Source organism: Python bivittatus, unplaced genomic scaffold, assembly GCF_059951505.1.
Source record: "Python bivittatus isolate LINGU-HERP-01145 unplaced genomic scaffold, Pbiv_v1 ctg000580_np1212, whole genome shotgun sequence".
Lineage (NCBI taxonomy): Eukaryota > Metazoa > Chordata > Lepidosauria > Squamata > Pythonidae > Python > Python bivittatus.
In genome coordinates this window covers 3,517,666-3,540,125 of record NW_028277087.1, presented here as the reverse complement: position 1 = coordinate 3,540,125, position 22,460 = coordinate 3,517,666, and the positions used below count along the sequence as shown (strand labels likewise).

At 40.7% G+C, this 22,460-nt stretch overlaps 1 protein-coding gene across 1 annotated transcript in view; it reads left to right on the top strand.

Moving 5' to 3' along the window:
• The first annotated feature begins 5,194 nt into the window (after nt 1-5,194).
• Nucleotides 5,195-22,460, top strand: part of SHC2 (SHC adaptor protein 2) — a 44,297-nt gene continuing 27,031 nt past the window's right edge. Inside the window, exons 1-4 of the mRNA XM_088149892.1 lie at nt 5,195-5,284; nt 5,433-6,020; nt 17,327-17,397; nt 21,448-21,508. Of these exons, the coding sequence (XP_088006018.1) occupies nt 5,195-5,284; nt 5,433-6,020; nt 17,327-17,397; nt 21,448-21,508 (810 nt within the window). The remainder of the gene's footprint in view (nt 5,285-5,432; nt 6,021-17,326; nt 17,398-21,447; nt 21,509-22,460) is intronic.

The following is a 22,460-nucleotide window of genomic DNA, read 5'->3' as shown; positions in this document are numbered from 1 at the left end:
CTGTTTTGGAAGAGCTGGTTCCCAGATCACTTAAGATTCAGGAGACTGTTATGTAAGCAGCCAGCTGCAGAAAGATCCGCAGCCTTGATGAAAGACTGGTCGAAAGAAAATCAGGAAGTTTCTGCCCTGAAATATGCAGAGTGATATTGGATCTGAATGGGAGATCGTTCGGCAGCTGGAATTCTTGTAACTCCATTCCGTTCATCTCAATGAATCGGGAAAGAGATTTGTGCTAGGCAAGAATTGCTTTCAGCTTTAGGCAGCTGGTCAAGAGCCTGACAGTTTTATGCCCAGATGCAAATCAAGTAGCTGTGAGACCCTTGTTTCCCGTGGCACTAGTAGCTACAATTCCCCTTTCTCCACATCTGCAGTGGCTCAGGAAGTTTTACAGCCAGTCAAAGAAACTTAAACAGAATACATTATTTCCCGCCCTTGTTTGCTTACATTAATTTAAAGGAGTTCCCCCTAACTCTTAAACCTTGTCAGTCCCTGCAGACCCTTGTTCTGGGTCCTCCTTCCTCTTATCAGGCCTCAGACTTAGTCTCTTCAGGAGGAGTTTCCCCTATTATCTGAGCTAGCTCGTCTGTGGTTAGTTGCTTCCTCTTGCAATTTCACTAAGTGCTGTTAGTATTGAAGCTTGGCTATAGAGAACTCTGCGCATGCTCTAAAGCTATGAAGTTAACACTGCCAATTTAGTTATTGATCCCTTCAATATGTTACTTGATATATTAACTCCTTATTTTCTCTTTGTTGTACTTTTCCTCACTTTTTTGTTAAACCACTTTTATGTTTTTTTTCCTTCTTTTTGTAATCAAAAGTTAAAAAAAAAAGAAAAAAAACAGCAGGGAAAAGGCATGTTATTTTGGTCTGGCATAAGATCCCGTGCTGAATTATGGGCCATTGTTTCAATTCAGTGAGTATGGGTTACTTAAGTGCAGGGTTTCTCAAGCTTATCAGCTTTAAGATGTGTGGACTTCAACTCCCAGAATTCCCTAGCCAGCATGCTGGCTAGGGAATTCTGGGAGTTGAAGTCCACACATCTTAAAGTTGCCGAGGTTGAGAAACCCTGCTTAAGTGTGGATGTGGTATAACAGGAAGAGAGGCAGTCAAGAATGAATGTGGGCTGAATATGCAAAGGAGTGATCTCTAGGAAAGAAGTAAGTTGGGGTGGTTTGGCCACAGAGAGAGAATGGGTTGAGAAGGTGAGAAAGTCATGGCTGAATAAAGTGGATGAGAGCCCCAGAAAGAGACGGGAGACGTTTAAGGAACAAAAGGCAATGCAGATGTGTCGGAAACAAGGATAGAGGTAGAGGGATTAGTATTGATGGAAATTAGATTTAACAACCAAGCAGTAAACAATACCCTAATCAAGGAACTACCAACTCAGACAGACATTCAAGCAGTAAACAACAGCCTAATCAAGGAACTGCCAAGGAGAAAACCACCCCCCCACCAACACTGGCCAGGCAAACTACTGTATATAAACTGAGAGCAAACCCCTCTCCCTTCTAGCCCTGAAGATGTTATCCAGGCGGGTAACGAAACGTCTGCAAGAAAACCACCATGCTAAGAGAACCCCAAGGACTCCACTTAGCTATATTTCCATTTCTCTTTCTTATGGCATGCCTTTAATTTCTTCAGCTTACTATTTCTTCCTCCTTTTCTGCACTCCGCATAATATTGTGTACTCAAAAGGGAATACACAATATTATATAGACTCCATTTTGTTCGTTAGATTTATTTTCCCCCAGTACATACCCATCATGCTAATCCCTTTTCTCTCCTTTTCTTTTAGACATGAGCAGGGTCAAACCCATCCTCTCTTTGCCTAATTTTTTTTTTTTATTTTTGGTGCCTTCGAGTCAGTCTTAACTCCTGGTGACTGGCTGGAAAAGTCCCTGCAGTTTTCTTGGCAAGATTTCAGAAGTGGTTGGCCATTGCCTGCTTCCTAGGGCTGAGAGAGTGTGACTGGCCCAAGGTCACGCAGCTGTTCTCCTGATTTCTAGCCTGGTGCCTTAACCACCACACCAAACTGGCTCTTTGCCTAATCCCATCAGACCCAAACTGTCAAATCTAAAGAAAAAGATAGAAAAGAAAGAAAAAAAAAGAAAAAAGAAAAGAATCTAAAGTTATGAAATATAATGACTTCCGACCTTTTCTTCAACAGATAATTATGATCGTATAATCCTCTCTCCCTCTTAGATGTTACACAAATCCCTTCAGCCCCTCACTTAATCCACATCTTTTTCAATCCTCAAACCCATAAGGAGGGAAAAAAAAGTCTCAAGGGATATGAACAATAATTACCACTTGCACCTTCTAGAATCAGGCACATTCTGCTGCTGTGCCAGTCGCTAAAGGCAGACCAGGCTTGTAACGGAGAAAATAAATCAAACCAGAGGGAGGCTGCACCCTTTTCCGCTCCTGTCTTTTGGACACGATCCGGGTCACAGCCAGTTCGTCTCTTTCCCTGATCCCATCAGACCCCAAGGGACCCCCCTGCCCCAGACCAAGCCCCCTGCATTCCCATCTAATCAAAGAACAGAACCCCCTGCCCCCCCACCCAGTCCAGCCCCAGGGCAGCCCCCGGAAAAGAGTTGCAACATTGTAACCAGCTGAGAATCCCCAACGTTCCATCCTCCCTCCGGGACACGCCCCCCATTGTCTCAACATTCCGCCTCCTTAACAAGGGGCTTCCCAGCTCCGCTGCCCTCCTGGAAGGCCCCTTTTGCCCAGCGATAGAACCGGCCCCGGGTGCGCCGACAAGGACCTGTTTTGCTTCCCCAAAACTGGCCAGCCGATCCGATCCCTAGGATTTCCCGCCTGGTAGCCCTCAACTCCTGTAGAAAACTTTGCTTCCCCGTTTGGGGTCCCTCTTTCTTGTAAAGTGCACACCCAACGACCTTGGTTCTTCTCAGTGTTGCGCTCCTTCTTCAGGCTGAATTTATGACATAGATACGGCAGTCTGTAGGAAAGAAGGAAACGCTGCTTCAGATATCCAGATGAGAGTGGGAGCTTCGTATTTCTCTCCTGTTTTAGCTTCAGAATACAGCACCCACACTCTGCCCTCATTTTAGATCCAGGCTCAGTCTTAAGCAGGTCCAGGAAGACCTCCGACAATTCCTGGGTAACCTCAAAAGCTGAAGTGCCCCTTCCCTGCCTAAGGGGTCTGCTATCAACTATCCCTGCTTAGGTCGCCTTATCTCGGCTTTCCCTTGGTGCCAACTCTCCTATCAACCCTGGATGATGCCCTTTCCGGTTGCTTGCCCTTCCAGCATGGTCCCTCTCCAAACATTATGGCAGTGTTGTCCAAACTTGGCCACCTTAAGATGAGTGGACTTCAACTCCCAGAATTCCCCAGCCAGCCATGGGAATTCTGGGAGTTGAAGTCCACTCATCTTAAAGTGGCCAAGTTTGGACAACACTGCATTATGGCGTCTTGACTCAGCTAAGGATAAGGAGAGCCTGTTGGGGAGAGGAGGCTGGAGGAGGTGGTGAAGCGTCTTGTTCCCATCTCCTTTAACGAACTCTTTTGCGGTGGAGAGATGTAAGCTGGCTTAGTGGGCAAAGAGGTGCCAAGCCTCTTCAGTCCAATTATGTCATCCTTGTGGACTAGGGAAGGGGTGGCAGGAGGAGGAGGAGGAGCAGGAGGAGCAGGCTTGCAAAGCTGAAGGCTTAGAATGGCTTCACAGTTACCACTTAACAGGGGAAACAGGATCTCATTACCAAGGTATCGCATCTCATGTCCCAGAGGAGCAAGATAGGAACAGATGCTAAGACCGCTTTAGAAAGCCTTTGCAGAGGATGACTGATGCCCCTTTCGGTTCACTTCTGGGTTTATTTTCTTTGTTATTTTCTTTGCCATCATTGTTCTTCTGTCTTGGGCTGTTCTTGTGGTTTTTTTCTTATTGTTTGATGATGATGAAGATACCAATTTATATAGCCACCCATCTCACCACATGCGACTCTGGGCAGCATACAACAATGCTAAAAACAGTCAAGTTAACTATTGTAAACAGCCCAGAGTCTCTGGGAGTCGGGTGGTATATAAATTTAATAAATTATTATTATTATTGTTGGTTGCACAGTCAGTGCAATGGGTAAGCAACTTTTCTTCCAGTAGTCCTGCAGCTGCTGGCCCTGGTTGCTCAGCCAGCAGTCCTGAGTCCTGTACCCCACGTGTCACCAGATGTCCAGGAACTAGAACTCCTTGCTGACCTGGGCGATGACCAATCCGGTGTAGGTTTCTGTAAATTACGTCTCACCATATTGTTTATGGGACAGACACTGTCTGGCTCCTCTGATGAGACCTGTCCAGTATGGTTGAACCTCTGGCATAGCTCTCATCCTACTCAGAGCATGCAAGCTCCACAACCACATCAAGATAAGTGCCTCACATTCTCAGAGTTGAAGTCCACACATCTTAAAGTTGCCAGGTCTGAGAAATAGTGATATGGATCTCAGATGGTGGAAAAGGAAAGGGGATAACATGGAGGGCTGGCTCTGCTGAAGCTGTTGCATTCCCTACCCTGGAGGCCTATCAAGGGGATGTGAAGTCTCCTCGTTTGGCTGTTTTCTCAATGACGTTGCCCGGTGTGCAACAGGACTTGACACTTGAAATCATTGAGATGAACATGGGCTAATTTGGGTCTCATCTAAATTTGGCTTTAGCCTTTTATTTCTTATTAGATTTCCTTCGTAGAGTGTGTTTTTGTAAATGTCAGGCTGACTTGTAAACCTCCCAGGAAGCCATCTGGCTTAATGGGAATGTAAAAGCAGCAGAAAAATAAATTAAATCCAAATGCACAATCACTTTAACCTTCCTTCCTTCCTTCCTTCCTTCCTTCCTTCCTTCCTTCCTTCCTTCCTGCCTGCCTGCCTGCCTGCCTGCCTGCCTGCCTGCCTGCCTTCCTTCCTTCCTTCCTTCCTTCCTTCCTTCCTTCCTTCCTTCCTTCCTTCCTTCCTTCCTTCCTTCCTTCCTTCCTTCCTTCCTCCCTCCCTCTTCTTTTCCTTCCTTCCTTCCTTCCTTCCTTCCTTCCTTCCTTCCTTCCTTCCTTCCTTCCTTCCTTCCTTCCTTCCTTCCTTCCTTCCTTCCTTCCTTCCTTCCTCCCCGTTCAAGTTTCCTCAAAATCAAAATGGGATTTTCCCCTCCCCTTGCCTGAACATATCCCCCCCGTTTTATCTCTGCAACGAGATGGATATTCATCCTGGCCGAGGGAAGCGTCTCAGTGTTCGAGTGTGCAGCAGTTGGTCGGTGCAGAAACCACAGTGCCATTACATCATAGTGTGAACTGATCTTCCCAAGGGGGTGGGGGGGTGGGGGAGGTTTGTTTCTATGCTTGGGAGGGGGGCCCTGATGTGATGTGGCAGTGATGATAGGCGAGCCGGAGCACAAGCCCAGAGAGTCATTTGAGCACTCTAAAACCACTTAGCCAGACCAGCAGCGGCAGGGCACGCGAACAGAATCCAAGTATGATCATTTTTGGAACGACTCGCTGACGCCCTCCGAGAAGCCAGCCATGAGCAGCAAGGTCACCGCAGCCACCCCTCTCTCGTCCCCACCGCCCCCTGCTGCCCCCCTGGCCCCCCCTGGCCCTTCTCCCCTGGGGGAGGAACAGGAGGTGGTCACCACCTTTTGCACTCTCCTCCCAAAGATGCCCCAGTGGAAATTCTCCGGCCCGTCCGGCTTTCTCAGCCGTAGCCCTTCGAGTGCCAGCAAAGATCTCTCGGCGTCGGTCAAAGCAGGCAGCCTGGGCGAGGCGGGGGGCAGCACGGTGCCCTCATCGGCCTCCGGGTCGGGCTTGGCTGCGGTCCTCAGCGCCTGTGAACCCGTCTGTGCCACGCCCTGCAGCAGGCTGAGAGGAGGGACAGGAGGGGGGAGGAAGACGCCCCGGGCCCCGGGGACCAGAGCGTCTGGGGAGGAGTGGAGCCGGAAAGGGAGTTTTATCAGCAAACCGGTCCAAGGTTGGTTGCACCCCGATGAAAGAGTTTTAGGCCCCGGTGTCTCCTACATTGTCCGGGTGAGTAATCTTTTCTCTTTTCCATTACCAAATGGAGGGGCTGAGCTAAATTGGCCCGGTCGGGACTTTCTGGGGTCTGTCCCCTGTTCATTTGGGGTTCTGCTGGCTTTGGGGTTGGCTTGCCCCAGAATGCAAATGGCCCCATATTTAGCAAATGGGTCTGCAGAGCAAATGGCCCAAAATTTAGCCCTGCCCAGCAGGAAGCACTGGGGCTTGGATCTAGTATGGTTGTTTTACTATTTACTTGACTTCTGACTGTTCAGCTGGGCTTGGGGTGCTCCTGGTTGATTCGATTCCCTGTCCATCTCTCTGTGGTCTTTGGAAACTGCCCTCTGCAGATGCTCAGAGGCAATCTGGGAGATAGTCTCCCCATCACCGATGTGCCACTGATACGGACAATCTGTTCTCGTGGGTTGCAGGCAGTTGGTGGTCCGGTGAAGGTTCGGAGAACGTTCAAACTCCAGACCCTATTGTTATGAAGTGAACCCATTGCCCATCATTGGTTTAATTGCTGTTTTGGTCCCGAATGAAATTAGAAGCAAAATCATCTTCTTGCAATCATCTTGAGCAGATTGGGGTAAGAAGTAAGGGGACTGTGAAAGGAGGTAGGAGCAATCCACGGATGTTGGTGGCACTGAATACGGTTTAGGAAGCATATCTCAATAGTTTATCTTGAGGCCTGGATTCCAAGGTTGTTTGTTTGCACCTTTAAGGGTTTCCTTGGAAATTGGAGGAGTGGAGAATTTGTTGGGTAGCCTTGAAGAGGAAAGATCATTTACAGACCACCCTGTAAACTGTAGATAACAATAATTTCAGACTAGGAAAGGCAACATCAGGAAGGAGTCTGAAAAAAAGGGAATCGTGGCTTTGAATAAAGCAGTCTCCTCATGCCTCTTTTGGAGAGAACATCTTTAAATTAATTAGAAGATGGAGTTGCACAGCTAACCCCTTGTTCTTAATTAATTTAAGTGTAATTTATGTTGACAGTTAAATTGGGCTAGTAAACCTTTGGAGTTCTCTTCACTTGCTCATCTGGCCTAGCTCAGGAAGAGATTATAAATCATTCCTTGTTCAATAAGATTTCAAGAAATAAGGCCCCAAAATGTCCCTTGTTCCTTCATGAGCTGGACAGCCCACCACGCACAGCATATGGTGACATCAAAAACGCAAAACAAAACAGTTTGTGGGCAGAGTTTTGCCTCCATGGTCATTGGCTAGCGTGCGATCCAAGAGTCATAGGTTGGTTGAACATGTCACCCGACCTAGTAGATTTCAAATGAAGAGTCCCCTTTTTTATTCACTTGGGTTTAATCCCACGAAGGTAAATATGTAAGTTCAATTTAGTTTAAGGCTCAGGAGCAGATATTCTCCAACCTTCTTCCAGAAAATGTATGAAAAGAGATTTAGAATGGTCCCTTGGCTGTGAATTAACTTGGTTGTGAACTACAAGCCAGCGGTGACAATTTTGCTGCTAAAATATATCTTTCAACCAAACTGCTGTTTTTTTAACATTTATAAACAATAATCTAGTGGAGACTTTGGCATTAAGCTCAGAAATGTATACTTCTTTTTTATAACATAAAAACAACTTAATATACTCTGCTTGGTATCTTTTATTAATGTTATATTGAGCAATAATTGTACCACCTCAGTAATTATCTGTTCATTTATAGACAATATTTCTTTTGAAAATACACTTTTGTTTTAAATAAAAGGAGTATAAAAAGACTAAAATAACAAGCACACTGTTGATGTACCTTTTAAAAGAGGGAAATCTCTCTCTCCCTCTCTCTATATATATATACAGTGTGTGTGTATGTGTGTGTATATATGCTGTATTATTGCTAAACAAAGTTCTAATTTTTATTAAAAAAAACAAAACTGCTGGTACTTAGTACCTGTAGTATAGAGAATAAAGATTTAAGATGCAAAACATTAGTTCTTTTCTTATTAACAGTGGCAAGATGAGTTATTACTCAACTGTGAAAAAACATGAGACGGATTTCATTGTAGCTTTGGTTTAATAGTTTGGACTTGGCCTTCAGATAAAAATGATTTATAAATTAAAGCCATCAGAAGAAAAACAGTAGGGTGTATTTAATGCAGATTGGCATGGCTTCATCTCCTTCTTGAAGAGTTCAAATATAAGACACCTGCCACTAAAACCATTTCAAAAACTTTGGGAAAAATGAAATGCCTTGAAAAAAGTTGTACTGTATACTTTCTGAAGCTGTCATATGGAGAAATATCTGTATCTGTCTATATATGTATAGGAGGGTTGGAAAAGTCTTTGCGTATGGGGCTCAGTAAGGTTTTATTCTGCCTTCCCCCATGCTTTGAAGCATCTATGGGAAGCCATTGGGAAGTATTGTCCAAGGTGGGATGGGTCGATGGGTGGATGTGAAGATGACACCCAGTTCTGCTTATGAAGATGACACCCAGTTCTGCTTCCCCTTCCTATTTTCATCAGATGTTTCAAGGTCCTTGGTGAACTTCTCCTTGGGGCAAATTGTGGACTGGATGAGGAGTAACTGGCTAAAACGGAGTCCAGATTGAAGATGGAGGGTCTGGTGTTTGAGAGATGCTCCCCTTTAAGGACAAGGCCTTACAACACAACATATTTCACCCAAGGGAGCAGATATGCAGTTTGGGGGGGGGTACCCCACCCTTTTGATGGCTCAGGCCCACGTGGTGGCAAAGGGTTTCCATTTTCAGCTGTGAATGATTTATTAGTTATGCCCCTTCTTGGACAGAGCTGATCTAGGCTCTATTATTCACTTACTGGTTATCTCCCAAAGAGATTATCATAATTCAGTTTACATGGGGATGCTTCTAAAGGAAACATGGAAGTTGCAGTGGGTCCAGAATGCAGGGGGCAAGTTTCTGGTGCATATTTCCTAGGGATAGCATTGGTTTGAGTAAAGCTATGTTAGCTTCCCACAGATTTTCAGATCAGATTTAAGATGCTTGCTGTGCTGACATATAAATAATTAAATGGCACATCTTCCCCTGTATATTCCGATTGGGAGCTCTAATAATCCCCTAAAAGGTTTTGATGGGTATTGACCTGGAAATGATTTGGGGAAGGGTTTTCTCAACAACAGGATCAGCTTTATGGAATTTTCTCCCATTTGCTCCTTCCGCACGCACGTGTGTGTGCCTGTGTGCATATAAAAGATTTTAAGAAAGAAAATAGAGACTAATAGAAACTAATATAGAGTGAGACAAAGAAAAGAAGAAAAAAAAATCAGAGAGCTAAAAGTGCAAGAAAGAAAGAAAAAAGTAAAAAGAAAATAGAAAAGACAAAAAGACAAAAATGGAGCTTCTGATCTTTACAGCAGTTATAAGTACAATTATAAATTTATAATTGTATAAATTATAAATGTATACAGTTATACATTTATAATTGATAAATTACACAAATTATACATATTATAATTGCATACATTTATAAACTTACCTCTCACTCTATGGTTACAACATGACTCTTTTTTCTATAATCTATTCTGTCTAATCATCAAAACCATAAATCATAAGTTTGTTTTTTTCTGTTTCATGCAAAAAGTCTATAAAGGATTTCCAGTCAGCTGTAAACATAGATATTGTCTTTTCTCTGATCAAAGAAGTCAATTTAGCCATCTCAGCAAGTTCTATCATTTTTACCAACCATTCCTCCATGGGGGGTAGTACTGAGTCTTTTCATCTTTGTGCTTACAAGAATCTCACCACAGTTATCGTATATAAAAACAAAGTTCCATGACTTTTTTTCAACTGTTTGGCCATCAGTCCCAAAACAAAAGCCTCCGGTTTCAATTGTATATTAATCTTTAAAATCCTCTGAATCAGTGTATGTATCTGAATCCAAAACTTTCTAGCTTTCTTACATGTCCACCAAGCTTGATAAAATGTCCCTTCTTGTTGTTCACATTTCCAACATAAATTTGAACTGCTTTTATATATTCTAAACCAGTGTTTCTCAACTTTGGCAACTTTAAGCTGTGTGGACTTCAACTCCCAGAATTCCTCAGCCAGCGTTGCTGGCTGGGGAATTCTGGAAGTTGAAGTCCACACAGCTTAAAGTTGCCAAGGTTGAGAAACACTGTTCTAAACAATTCTTCTGGTGACATATACCAATGATACATCAGCTTACAAAAATTCTCTTTAAGATTATAACATAATGTAAATTTCAATCCTTTCAGCCACATATTTTCTCATTGTTCCATCTGTATATTATAACCAAAAATTTTAGCTCACTTCATCATCCATTCTTTCACTTCTTCTGTTTCAAATTTCAATAAATTTTATACATTTTAGCAATTACATGTTCATCATTTGTACACAGTTCTATTTCAAACTCAGTCTAATGTTCAAAACCATAAATTCTTTTGTCTACCTTAAATCTTTCTAATAATTCAAAATAAGAAAACTATTGACAAGTATATCCCTCTGCCACCAGTTGTTCTCTTGATTTTATTTTGTGTTCCCCTTGACAAAATTCTAGTATCTCACGATAAGTTAGCCATTTGCCTATTACTTCTCCTCTGTAAAATGCTTCTTGTGCTGAGAGCCACAAAGGTGTTTTTGGACACGACCTGGCTTTGCATCTATTCCATATTCTCAGTATGGCATGTCTAACATACTGATTTTTAAAATCTACATTAATTTTAATTTTGTCATACTACAAATATCCATGCCACCCACATCTCAGGTTGTGTCCTTCTAACTCCAGAAGCCTTCTATTTCTCAGCAACACCCATTCTTTCACCCAAACCAAACAGCAAGCTGTAAAATACAGTTTCAAATCAGGTAAACCCAATCCTCCTCTTTCCTTTGCATCTTGTAACACCTTATATTTCACTCATGATTTTTCCCCTGCCACACAAATTTAGATATATCCTTCTGCCATTGTTTAAATGCATCAGTTGTCAAAACAGGTATTATCTGAAACAAAAAACATAATTCTAGGCAAGACATTCATCTTAATCACAGAAATTCTCCCCAGCAATGACAGTTGTAATTTCTCCCATCTTAACGTATATTTTTAAACTTCATTTCATGTCTTAACATAGTTATTTTAAAATAACATACAAATCATATTTGTCATAGTGATACCCAAATATTTTTCCTTCTTCCCAATCTTAAAACCTGTTTTATTCATCCATTGTTTGATCTTGTATTTTCTTAGTTTTATTAACATCTTTGTCTTTTGTTTATTAGTCTTAAAACCTGCTAATGCATCAAATTCTTTTAATTTGCCCATTAATGTTTCAATTCAATTTAAAGGAACTTCCAGAACCAACACCAAGTCATCTGCAAAAGCTCTTAGCTTATAAGTCTCTCTTTTAATCTTTACTCCCACAATCCTCTCATCTTGTCTTAAGTCTCTATTCAGTATTTCAAGAACCAAAATAAACTAGGGATGGGACAGTGGGCACCCCTGTCTTGTACCTTTTCGTATCTCACATGGTTCTGTTAGATCTCCTTTAACAATTATTTGGGTTTTCTGTGAAGTGTAAATCAATGTTACCCATTTTATAAAATTCTCTCCAAAATTCATATCTTCCAAAACCTTGAACAAGAAAGCCCAGTTCAAATTGTCCAAGGCCTTCTCCACATCTAAGGAAATCAATGCGGCTTGTTTTTCATGCTGTTGCTCCAAATATTCCAAAATGTCCCACACATTTCTAACGTCGTCTTTTATCTGTCTTTTAGGTAAAAACCCACATTGATCCTCCTGAATAAATTCTTGCAAAATTATTTTCAGTCTATCAGCTAGAATCATTGTGAACAACTTGTGGTCATTATTCAATAGTGATGTTGGTCTATAATTTCTTGTTAAAGTTGAATCTTGTCCCTCTTTAGGTATTAGTGCTATATTGGCCTCTTCCAAGTCTGTGGCATCTTTCTCCCCTGGAGGATGTGGTTCATCATGTTTTGTAGAAGTTGTGAAAGTTCATCTTCAAAACATTTATAATAAAAACCTGATAATCCATCTGGTCCAGGCACCCTTCCTGATTTAATCTTTTTTATAGCTTCAGAAACTTCCCTTATTGTTATAGGTCCATTCATAATTTGTCTCTGTTCCTCTGTAATCCTTGGTAAATTTTGTTTCTTTAGATATTCATCTATTTTCTCTAAAGAGATGTCACTTTCTTTATAGAAGTTGGAATAATATTGATAAAATGCTTTTTGTATGGCCACATTGTCCATTAATACAGTATCTCCCTCTTGTAATTTCAATATCATTTTCTTTTTCTTTTCATAATTTATATGCTAGCCACTTCCCTGGTTTATTTGCAATCTCAAAGTTTTTTTGCTTTACATAATTCATTTTTATTTCCATTTCTCTTACTGTTAACATAGATAATGTCATTGTAATAGCTTGAGAAATGAAGCTAGCTTGAAATAGCTTGAGAATTTCTTGTTGAGAAATATTTATCTTCTCTGGGAATTTCTTTAATTCTTCTTTTTTCTTTATTTCATCCAAAATAGCTTGTGTTTTCTCTTGACTTTTCTTTTCGAGTTTATTATTATGTTGTATAAAATAACCTCTAATAAAAGCTTTACTTGCATGCCAATCTATTCTTGAATCGGTGCCTTTACTTAAGTTATATTCAAAAAATTATTTTAATTTCTTTTTACAATCCTCTATTATTGCTTCTTTCTGTAACAACATTTCATTTAATCTCCATCTAAAATAGTTAGATTTTCTTTTATAAACCAAACTCACAGGATTATGATCCAAAAAAGTCTTTGGTAATATCTCTACTTTAGAAACCTTAGTAGCCAAGTTCTTTGAAATCCAAATCATATCTATTCTTGAAAAGGATCTATGTCTTTCTGAAAAATAGGTATACTCTCTTGAATTGCCATTTTTCTGTCTCCATATATCAACCTGCCCTAAACTGTCCATCAAATTAAAAACAAACAAATAAACACCTTTTGGTAATTTGCCTTGAGTGATTTTAATGTTTTTCTCAGAAGTTCTATCCAGTTGTGGGGAGATCACTCCATTCCAATCCCCCAGTGAAAATACCAATTTTCATAAGAAAGACTAATTAATCTCTCCATAAATTGTTTATAGAACAATTTATAGAACAGTACTTTATTTATTTATTTATTTATTTATTTATTAGACTTGTCCCCGCCCATCTCCCCACAATGGGGGACTCTGGGCGGCTTACCACAAACTAAAATCAGAAATACATAATTAAAAGTTATAAAAAACCACATTTACAGAGATAAAAAGGCTAAATTTATGCCCTAAATTATCCTCATTTAGGGCATAAATTCCCAGTACCAAAGTCTTAGTCCCATGCAAATTAACTTCCACCCCAACAAATCTACCATGCTCGTCAGTCAGTATGAGTTCTGGTTTTAACTGAGGATTAATATACAAAACAACTCCATTTCTTTTTTGTTGTTGTTGTTCCAACTGAAATAAATTCTTTACCCAAATTTTTATAAATCAAATATTTTATGTTCTTTTTTCTAATATGTATCTTTTACAGGCAAACTATATATTGTTTTAATTTTTTCAAATAATGATTTTTTTTCTCTTTTGAGGAGTGTTTGCTCCATTTATATTCCATGTTAAACATTTGTAATCCATAATCAAGCCAAAAATTTAGAAAAATTGAAACCTGTAGCGCCTAGTTCAGTGTCATCCTTTTCAGTTTCCTGTTGCATCTGTTGGAGTTTTTGTGTCGTCTCCTCTAACACCTCCATTTGAATCTCCTCCAATTCTTCTTTGAATTTTTCTAAAAATTCTCTCGCCTTCTGGACAGAATTCAATCGAACCTCTGCTGTTTAAAAGTAAAAAATCACACCTTCCAGTTTGTCCCACCGAAATGGGATCTTTTTCTGCTTTAATCTTTCAGTAAAAAAACAAAACAAAAACCTAATACATGATCACTGCAGCAAGACTTCTTTATGCACAATTTTGGGAAACCCAGACACTACCAACAATACAAGAATGGTTGTTAAAACTGATGGACATGGCAGAAAATGACAAATTGACTTGCTTATTAAAAGAAAACTCAAACAATTACTATCTTAAAGAATGGAAACCATCGATGGACTATTTGCCAAATGCAGGTGGGGTGAAGCTTACATGGGGATTTGAAGATTAGATTATAAATGTCATGGGATATATTAGACAAAGAATTATTCTTATTTAATGTATTAAAAACTAGCACTTATGGTAGCCTTATTATTTCTAAGACCAGAGATAGATTGGAAGTTATCTATTTTTCATACCTTTTCTTCTTTTACTTTACTTTCCTTTCCTTTTCCTTTTCTTTATATTTTGTATTTCAAATTTTCTTTTCTAACTTTTAAATATGTATCTTTATTTTCAATAAAATATTTTAACTTTTAAATATGTTTCAAATTTTCAATAAAATATTATAACCCCCCCCTCTTTTCTGTAACGTAAAATTCTGATAGGAATTTCTTTAAGGAAAATCATATCTGCATTATCAATCTTCAGTCTTGTACTAAAATGCTGCTGCAAAATTTGATCCCTTGCCTTCTTCCTGACAAAGTGCACCAAAACATCTCTTGGTACATTTTTTGTTCTCACAAATTGAATTTATTCTATAAACTTTATCAGTTTCTGCCTCTGTATCCTCCTCTTCCCAAATAATAATAATAATAATGATGATGATGATGATGATGATGATGATGATGATGCCAAGACTTTAATAATCTTTTTTCTAATATCTTCATCAGAAACCTCTGGGATTGCTCTAAGTCTCAAACAAAATTCCTTCTCTCTCAATTCCAATAGAGCCAGATTGTCTAGTTCTCTTTCCAACTCTCGGTCTATAATTTCTGTCTTACTCTCTAAAATGTCTCCTTCATCATTAATTTGTTTTACCTCTCCAGACATTTGTTTTACATCTTCTTAACTTCTTTCATCTTCTTAACTTCTTTCATCTCCTCTTTCATTTTTCCAAGTCTTTCATCCATTCTTTTTTCAAAAGCTGTCAATTTAGTATCAAGTGCTTCTAACTTATTACTCATTTGCTCAAATAATTTCTGCAGCAAGTCTGGTGTAATTCACCTCTCTATAGGTTGCTCCAGCAATCCTCTCCTCCCCTCCATTCTTGCTGCTTTTCAAGCAGTTGCCATTATGATATTGTAATCTAAAAATGAAAGTGTCACAAACAAGAGAAAAAGAAAAAGCAAACTTGGCCTCCCCCACCCCTTTTATCTTCCTGTGCCTTTAATAGTTTCATCTTTAATGGTACTCCATAGTTACAGTCAGCATTACAGTCTGGCTCATATTACACTTACCTTTTGTTTTGTAAAATCCACCAATTGTCTGCACTCTTTAATAATAAACGAAAAACATTCCCATGAAGGTCAGGTTTGTTTGTCTAATTTAACTCCAGTTTATTCAAAAGTACTTTCACTAAAAATAGTCTTTCAAAATAACTGTCCCCTTTAACCATTTTAAACTTTCTTACATCAGCTCCTTGTTAAGCTTTTTGCCAGAAGTTCTTAAGTCTTTAAAACCTTTTTTTTCTTTGTTCCTTTGTAATCCACAAAAAAATGATAATTTATCAAGTGGAATCTTATCCAGCTGCAAAGAAAATCTTTCTTCGCTGTAAATTAATTAAATTAAAATTATTTTAATTTTAAAATAATTAAAAGTGATTAAGAAATGAGGCTCAGCTGAACTTTGTGTCCATATAGGCTACACTATGGCTGTGAGCTTAGATGAAATCCCTTGACTTCCAGGCACTCAACTCACAAGCTGACTGCAAAAACTTCAGTTCCTCCAGTTTACTCATGAGAAACAGCTTTCCAGAGTGGACATGGGCGATCTCACAATCTCTCCTTTTTCTGGAGAGACTTTGCTGGCCAGCCTTCACCATCTGGCTGCCGTTCTCCACTGCAGTGTCATCCGTGCTCCTTTGGAGACATCTAGTTTGCAGTGATCCTCACCAGAAGTTCCATTTGGGGTGCTAAACCCCTCAAGCCTTTCCCTGCCCCCCTGGATATTTTATGATGGTAGTTCTAGACTTTGCAACCATTTATTGTTGTTGTTTTTAATTTGTTACAATGTTTTCATGTTTTTTAGGAAGTCTTAAGGTTTTACTAATGATGTTTACATTGGTTTATATTGTTAGCCACCATAGGCTGGTTTGACTGGAATCAAACAGGATAGATATATGATGAATAAATACTATAAAAAAAATGAAATACAAAGTAAAGCAAATCACAATATTGGGAAAACCAGCCCTGCTGATTTGTTGAGTTTTGTTTTGTTTTGTTTTGTAACCTTCCTTGCTAATTCCCAGTAATCACACTGGGGTCCTATGTAGCTCTGAAATTTGATTGAGGAAACCAGGGACCAAACCTTAATGCCCAAATGCTGGACCAGCTTGAGGCTCAGGTTACGTCTACCCATGATGACAAACTGCTCAGACTGACAATTGAAAATAAAGAGTTTTTTTTCTTTTGTCTTCGTTGGTTGGCAAGATCAGTTGATCTCCTTCAGATGTTGTGCCTCTCCACTGGTTGGCAAGATCAGCTGACCTTTAGCTGACCAGATTTAAGCCAGGATTCAATCCTAGAGTGCACTCTTGGGCCATGCAACAGAATTGAACTAGATCAGCATCTCTCAAACTTGGCAACTTTAAGACATGTGGACTTTAATGCCCAGAATTCTCCAGCTAGCATGCTGTCTGGGGAATTCTGGGAGTTAGAGTCCACATGTCTTAAAGTTGCCAAGTTTGAGAAACACTGAACTAGATGCTTGAAAGCTAAACCTGTTTTCCCCAATCTTGCACCTGCCAGGTGTATTGGAAGTGTAATTCCCAGAATTCCACCCTAGCAAACAACAATTAAGCTGGGAATTCTGGGAGTTCCAGAGCTGCCATTTTGGAAAGTCTGTTGAGGTTGTGGAAAGTAACGTATTAAAGGGTAGAGGTCCCAGTTTGAGACCACTCCCTCAAACGGAACTCTACATCTCAAAAATCAACTCTACAAGTGATAACTTACCAGGGTTGTTCATAGCAACTGTCTCCATTTGGGTTAGATTGCAACTCCTAAATTTTCCTAGCCAGCATGGCTGAAGCTGGAATTTCTGGAAATTACCATTGCAAAAAACCCTGAAGGATACAACATTGGAGAAGCTGGTTCCTGGAGAACCTCCTTAGTTCAGAAAGGGGACATTTTAAGTAGGTCATCCTCCAAAGATCACAGGACGTACGTGGGGAAATGTGGGACCAGGCTGGCTGTTCCAACAAGATTAATGCCTATGGGTTTATATTGTGTCTTCTTTGTTTCCCCAGTATATGGGTTGTATTGAGATCCTGCGATCAATGAGATCTTTGGATTTTAACACCCGGACACAAGTCACCAAGTAGGTACCCCCTTTTATCTTTTTCTTTCTCTCCTGGGTTCTTGGTGTCTTCTGATCTTGCTTTCTTCCTGCAGATGTTTCGTGACCAGATTAGGTAACATCATTAGCACATGAGGGAATAGAGTTTGCTGGCTGCTTAGATGTGGTAGTTTGTCCTACCAGCCTTGACTGATTCTTCCAATAGTAGATAATATATGTAGCTCTGGGTTGAACTGATGGGTTCTTGAGTTTCTCTGAACATGGCTGTTTTTCTGCAGACATTCCATTATCAGGCGTGGTAACATCATCAGTGCATGGGGAAGTAAATCTGCCAATTGTTTATGTATTGCTGTGCCAGTCTTGGTTGGAGTGTGGTTTCTGCTTTGATAGTTCCCTAATTAGGGTATTGTCTCCCCCCTGATGGTTCATCTGGTGCAGCTTCCTGCTTCTCTTGGTATTGGCTGCTAGGGAGGATGTGCTCTGAGCCATTTGTTTCAATCTTTGTCACCCCTTTGAGGTAGTCCAGGCAAGAAGCATCAACCATGAGTACTAACACTACCTTTATTGTAAGGTTACAGAAATGTTTCTCAACCTTGGCAACTTGAAGACGTGTGGACTTCAGCTCCCAGAATTCCCCAGCCAGCCATGCTGGCTGGGGAATTCTGGGAGCTGAAGTCCACTCGTCTTCAAGTTGCCAAGGTTGAGAAACACTGGGTTGCAGTAATAGAATCTTGCAAGTCTGAAAGCATTTCTCCCCTCCTTTACTTTTACTTTCCGGAAAACTCGGGAGGGTCCCTTCTGAGATGCTTCCCATGCCCCTTTTTCTTCTGTGGGCTGAGACACCGTTAGCATGACAGTTGCCTCGTCTGCAGCTCTTCCTCCTGATTCCCAAGCTCATTCCCACAGACCATTACAATCTTTGACTTTTGTTGTATCTTTTAAATGGTATGTAAATGGGGTTTATATCTCTTTTCTGTCTCTCTTCCTGATTGTGTGGAAAAGCTATAGGGAGGAGCAAGAGACGTCTTTTAGGGAAGTTGCAATGAAACGTACGTTCTACTCTTGTCTCAGGCTTCAACCCACTAAAAGGTTTTAGGGAAGGAAAGTCTTCCCAGTTTCCCTATCTGTGATACAGGGGGGAAAAACAGAGTATCAGTGACGTCACCTGATGACAGTGTTTTAAGGTTGCTGGCAACATAATGCAGGTGAGTGCTTAAAACCAGGAAAGGACAATTTAAACAGTCCGGGTCTATATAGAGAGACTGGCCTGTTTGATTATTGGAGAGGGGCATAGAGAGAAAAAGAAAGAGATGGAAATATAATGGCATGAACTAACAAAGGAAGGAGAAGTAATGAAAAAGAGAGAATGCGGAGCTCCATTCATTTTGGGCTTCAGCCCTCAACAAATCTCCCCCAAAGCATGGGCCTATGAGTTGAAAAGAGTATCTGGTCCTCTTTTTAAATATTCAAAGATTTTATTTTGACATGCGGAATTCCAGTTACTTGAGGCTGCCGTGTGTTTAAGCTTTGAAGAAAGCAAATGTGGAGAGGAATGGATAGGAGATTGTAGAATCATAAAATGAGGGAGATGGAAGGGACTGTGAGAATAATCTAACCCAGCATTTTTCAACCTTGGCAACGTTAAGATGTGTGGACTTCAACTCCCAGAATTCCCCAGCCAGCCATGCTGGCTGGGGAATTCTGGGAGTTAAAGTCCACACATCTTAACGTTGCCAAGGTTGAAAAACATTGATCTAATCCAATCCTCTGCATAGTGGAGATATGTTAAACAAGTCATCTTGTCTACCCATCTCGCAGTCCTCTTACAGCTTTGCAGATGCACTGCTGGTCCCCAGGTTGGCTCCAGTACTGAGATAAGGGGCCCCTGGTTAAGGACATCTACAGTGCAATATGACCATCTGTAACTCTGTAGGAGGAAACCCCCCCAACAAGGGGATAGTCTAATCGATCACAGGTAACCGGAGACAGGAGGGTTGTGCATTATTAAGAAGCCTCTGCCCCATCACTCATTGACCCGAAGACTTTGGCGTCAAGTCTGCAAGCAATGGAGTTATGTAGGAGAAGAAGGGAGATACACTCTCTTTGCCTCTCCAAGGGCCTGATGCTACCTTTCAAACCTAAGGTCCCCATTCCCATAAAGTCTGTATTTCTTGAGCTGAAAATTTAAATGTCTGGTGAGGAATCCTTCATTCAGGCATTTGGTGCCATTTCTGAAAATTTCACTCTGCTTCCCAGCAGGGCCAGCCCTTCACAGCACAGTCAGCTGCTTGTTTTCTTGCTCAGTTTGACAACTCTGAAAGTCTCCTGATCAAAAACAAAAAAAGGTTATTGCTCAGTGGTAGAAGATAAACGTGGTGCCTAGAAAATCCCAGAAAAATATCTCAGCCTAAAGTCTTGGCAGGCTGCTACAAATCCGTGGAAACAGTACTGAGGTAGATAGACACCTGATCTGATTTGCTATAAGCCCGCTTTCTATAGTCCTAAATATCCACTTTCCATGCAGGAGGCACCAGTTTCAGCTTCTAGAAGCTGCAGTTAACAAGCTCTCCAGTAGCAGAAATACCTTTCTGCCTTACTTCTTGGAGAATCATGACCAAGCAGAGGGGGCAATATCAGGCTATAAGGACTTAGTTTATACAGTATATTGTAGCTTCTGATAACCCTCTTTCAATCAATTCTTTGTCTGGATCCATGAAGCCTGGAAACTGGAATTATCCTTAAGGGAAGGATCACCAAATCACCAGTGGTATAAACTGTTCTGCAAAGAGAAGGGCTCCCAAGGACTATCCAGTTAAAAGATTAAGAATGTAAAAAGAACAGGTTTACTGGATCAGATTAAGACTCCATCTGATCTAAGACTGTTCTGATAGTAGCTAAGTAGACACTTTCCTAAAACAGGACATGAAAACAATGCTGTCCTTTTGCTACTGCACCCAAGTAACTGATACTAAGGAGCATCTTTTGGGAAGTAATACTTAATTGGGGTTAGCAAATCTGGGGTGGAAAAATCCAGTTGATCACTAGATTAGAATTTTCTATAGGAGAGATCCAGTTGCTTTAGCTTAATGATCAGCTATTTCTTGCTAGCTTTATTGTCATAAGGGTCAGTTACCAAATTATGGGAGAGATTTTGTTTGTTAGAGAACCAGGAGAGGTGTTGTCTCCTTCTGGAGTCACAGGTGAGCCTCTTCTGTCTAACAACTGTAGAACAGCTGCCTGTCAAGGTGCTCAATGTTTGGTTAGATCAGGAAGGGTGATCTTGTGATTAGGGCACACCCTTTTTTTTCTTAAGGGTTGTAGGGGTGTGTGGCAGATGAAATCATAGGTTGGAGGCACCAGTGTGGAGGCCATGGAGGTGGGTGGGAAAGTTTTAAGGAGTAAATCAGGTGTCTTAGAAGCTTAAGGAAAGTACTCATTTCACCTCTTGAATAAAGCCCCCAATTTCCTACAATGAATTCAAAATTGAACCCATTGACATAGGTTGCTCTGGGAGAGTCAAAAAGGGTGCTGGGTAAAAAAATGGGGTCTACAGGTTGTGGGTTGCTTGCCCTTGGGAGAGATGGACAAATAGATTGCCCTGTATAAATTAGCTTCCTTATGTCCCTTAAGAAGACAGCCTGCTTTGCATAAGATAGCTTTTTTATGGAAGATGATTTGTCCTGTTGCCCTTTAGTTAGGGATTACAGCTAGAAGGTTCCTGGTTCAAACCCTAGCATCTCTGCCTGAGAAAAGATCAGGAAGCAGATGAAGGTGCCTGAGATCCTGACATTGCTACTCAAAGGCTGTATTCACGTAACATGGTTAAATAGATCTGTAAAAAAATTGAGAGATATATTTGCACCACATCCAAAACTTGGTTAGTTTTAAGCTTGGATAGTGTTTTTGTGGCTTAGTATGATGTGCAAACCTGATCTTTTTGAGTAATTTGCAAAATCACCAGGTGAATGAACACAGGCTTGGGCTAAATGACTAAAACTAGCTAAGTCAACTTCTGACTAAGAATTTTTTTTCCTGGAATTAATATCAATCCTGAAATTATCTTTGCTGCAGGGAAGCCATCAACCGTCTGTATGAGACGGTCCCAGGAGTCAAAGGGAACTGGAAGAAAAAGGTGAGTTTGTCTTGATCTCCACATGTGTACATTAACCAAATACTGCACTGGAAAGTTTCTAGAAAACAATACAGTATTGGAAGAATATGGGTCAGCTGAAACTTCTTTTCCTAGACCTTCTCTGATGGAAGAAGTTTGTTCCCCATTATACTCTCTTCCTTGTAATTCTTTCCCAACCAGTTGTCCTCCAGATGTCTTAGGTTAGAACTCTCACTCATATGAATGGGTGTTTGTTTAGAAGTAAGATCCCATGGTTAAGTCTCTTTCAGCCTATTTCCATCTCCTTCCTTCCTTCCTTCCTTCCTTCCTTCCTTCCTTCCTTCCTTCCTTCCTTCCTTCCTTCCTTCCTTCCTTCCTTCCTTCCTTCCTTCCCCCTTCTGTCTATCATCTGTCTGTTCTCCTGTTCTCTCTCTCTCTTTTCTATTTCCGTCCATCCATCCATCTTCTCCCTCCCTCTAGCCTGTTTTTCATTAGAAGTATTACTGAAGTAGCCATTTTACAACCATTTAAGATGACAAAAGACTTGTGGTGGTGGTGATAAAATTAGAGGAGGGGATGATAAGCCCAATGCTTTGAGCTCCTGGAGAGAAGGTGAGAAATACATCCAATGAATAAATCAAGATGACGATCCAGCTGCAAACAAGATTTATGTTGAGTGAAATTCCATAAGTGTCTCCTCAAGTAAGGAAGACCAACGGGGAAGGGTAGGAATGGCTCTCTCGACCCATTTTGTGGCCCCAGAATGCCTAAAAGCAGCCTGGTAGCTAGGTTGAGAATCGTATCTTCAACAGATTGGTCCACAAGAACCAAGCTGATCACTTAAAAATGAATTATTTTCAACAGGGGGACCAAGCCTGAAAGCCAACCTCAAGCCTATTCATTTTCAAACTGCATACGGTTTTGTTTTATTTAAAAGATTTGCATGGCTGCCCCTCTTGAAACAACTCTGGGT